The following is a 2,761-nucleotide window of genomic DNA, read 5'->3' on the forward strand; positions in this document are numbered from 1 at the left end:
TTTTTGGCGAAAATCTACTGGCACTAAGTTCTCATGAAGCACTTAATTAATTTTATTCCATAATTAGTAGACTAACCTGTATGATGAGAGTTCCGATCAATATGTTTTGACAGCTAGGGTAAGAAAGTGGCTATTTATGTTGTTTCCGTACATTATATCATCATAATTTGTAGTAATCCTTCCCTTCTCCCATTTGCCATTTCCCTAGCCTAACCTTCCTTATGTTAGACGGAATAGCATAAAGCTTTTTAAGCTCCTCTTGAAATGCGTTGGGTATTTTATGCATAACATCAGAACAATACATCTCAAGTCATCCAACTTTTCTGAAGTCTTTCAAATTTTCTTCTTTCTTCTTTTTTTCTAGCAGAATTTAGATTTTCTATTCGCTAGTGCCTCGTTTAGAATACCATAAACGTCTGATTCTAATATTTCTATGCCATTGACTTTATTGGGGATTTTAATGAAACTACTGAATTGTTAAAGGTTGAACATCCCTGTACAGCAAAACACACAACCCAAAAAGGCAGTATTCCTCCTTTCTGTTAATTGTACACACTGAAAACCTGATGTTAAGACTCATTTGATGTACCCCTTCTAAAAAACTGTTGTTACAGTTAGGTTTATGTTCTCTTTTCCTGCCTGAGAACCCCATTAGTCTTCCAGGGAGTCGTAGATATGTGGATTCCCAAAATTTCAGCAGTAACTTCTAATCAATAATGCAATACCTTTTGATAGGAAATCATAATGTGTGTGTGAGCGTAAACTTGAGGATTACAAATTTTGCAAGTGAAGTGTTCTATCAGAAAATGTACTTTAAATGATGACAGCAAAGTCCTTTAAAAGTATTGATCTGTCTGTATTAGGTATTCCTTTTCCTGTTGACTTTTCTTAAGCTGCCATACTGTATTTTATCCATCCACAATATCTGATAAGCTTTTCTCTCCAGAGTCAGTGCAATGTTTACAGCTGCCGTATGTGAAATAATTTTCATATTTCTTTTTTTTGGATGCTGTGAGCTCTGTCTGTGATCAATCTCAATGTGTGTGTGCATGTTTAGAAACATTCAATGGCATTCCCCAATTTACTTGATGTACGAATGAGCATGAATGCTGGAAAGATCATTCTTGCAGGGTCTACATATCATTGTAATGATTGTTGAGGTAATTCCAGTTTGTTAATATACCTAGTTCAATTTTTCTGATGTGTGTTTTGAGGGCAGAAGTCCCAGCATCATGTTTAGATTATTTGTTTTGAAATAATTGTTCACTTTTCACTATAACTATTCAGAATTATGGAATTTTGAACCGTGTTGGTTCTTAAGCTGAAGTTGTTTGACAAATGGGGCCATCTAGAGAGACCTGTCTTTGTAATTTGACTTAATTAGATTTCAATGAATAATGTATGATTTTAGTAACTACCTGTTTAGTAAAGTACTGTACTCTTAATTTTTAGAATCTTGATTATGGTAAAATTAAATTAAATTTTCAGGCAGCTTTGAAGTTAATTCAGCTTTGTTTAGGTCATGGTTTTTATCTTAAAATCTGCTACACAGTTATTCGTACCTCATCAAGATTTTTTGCATCCTGTTTTCCTGTGTGTCATAAATTTAGGGACACGACTGAAAAACAATAATTCTGACGTAAAGTATCCTGTTAAGTTTAATTTGGTGTAGCATGTAACTGATCAGAGGGGCCTATCCATCATCACTAACTATGCCATAAAGGTGAATTCTTATCTGTCATTTTGTCTCATTGTTAATGACTAAGTTAAACTCACATACTTGTTCTATCAGGAAAATATCTCTGCAAAAATTTTGGTTCAGTGGCATTTAAGTTTTAAAAGATCATAATTGAAACAGTCTTTTCATCTCTATAAGTGTGTTTTGGACATTCAAAGTGGTTTCTCTCAATGTTTCCTTTGTGCAAATCAGCCATATTGTGATAACCTTCTTTACTGCTCTGAATTTTTGTTCAGTGGAATGAAGAAACCATTTGTTAAAGTGTTGTGTACATTTTTATTTAAGTATTTTGCGTGTTACTTGGTTGTACTATTTGTTGAAATTGAAATTTATTTATGTTTATGCTCTTCTATTCTAAAGCAATAGTTGAGAAAAAATTATATTGGGCATGTCACTCAATGAATATTTTTAGTAAGAATGATGCGTATTGAAGCAACTCTGATTTAATTGGTAATTAAATTAATTTGATTCTTTTTACAAAGAAATGAATATATGTACTTCTGTTTGTAAAGATTGACATAATGTGTAAATACACACACACGTATATATATTTATATGTATGTACAGGTATCATGTAAATTTGGCATATTCAATTAAAAAGTTATGAAAGTTTCTGCTGCATTTTGATTTCATGTTGTATCCCTTCTCTTCTTAAAATAGAATGGGACTGTTTTGTAACAAGAAATGAGGTTAACTAATGACTTGAAACATTCAGTCTTTTCAATTTTATCACTACTGTATTCCAGGTTCAGTTGGCGGCGTTAGTTGCCAACGCAGTGATTGTAATTAAACAAGAAGAGCATCAGGGCATCAAACATGTTTGATACATTAGGAGAAACCTCGTTCTTTACCCAAGTTTGGTCTGGTGTGATTATGAAATGAAAACAGAAAGATCATTGTTGTTTATGATCGCTCTTCAAAACTTTTCGCGCCGACGCAGTTTTAGCTTTTCTCAATAGATGGCGCTGTTCGCGCATGCGCTTGATTGTTTTTTTCGTGTTAGAAGAATTTCATTTGAGATAG

General features: G+C 33.1%; 1 protein-coding gene across 1 annotated transcript in view; it reads right to left on the reverse strand.

Moving 5' to 3' along the window:
* Window positions 1–620: 620 nt before the first annotated feature.
* Window positions 621–2,761, reverse strand: part of LOC113203791 (uncharacterized) — a 10,960-nt gene continuing 8,819 nt past the window's right edge. Inside the window, exon 9 of the mRNA XM_052272030.1 lies at window positions 621–706. Coding sequence (XP_052127990.1) covers window positions 621–706 — 86 coding nt within the window. The remainder of the gene's footprint in view (window positions 707–2,761) is intronic.

The sequence above is a fragment of the Frankliniella occidentalis genome, unplaced genomic scaffold (assembly GCF_000697945.3).
Source record: "Frankliniella occidentalis isolate FOCC.00 unplaced genomic scaffold, Focc_3.1 Scaffold184, whole genome shotgun sequence".
In the NCBI taxonomy this organism is placed as follows: Eukaryota; Metazoa; Arthropoda; class Insecta; order Thysanoptera; family Thripidae; genus Frankliniella; species Frankliniella occidentalis.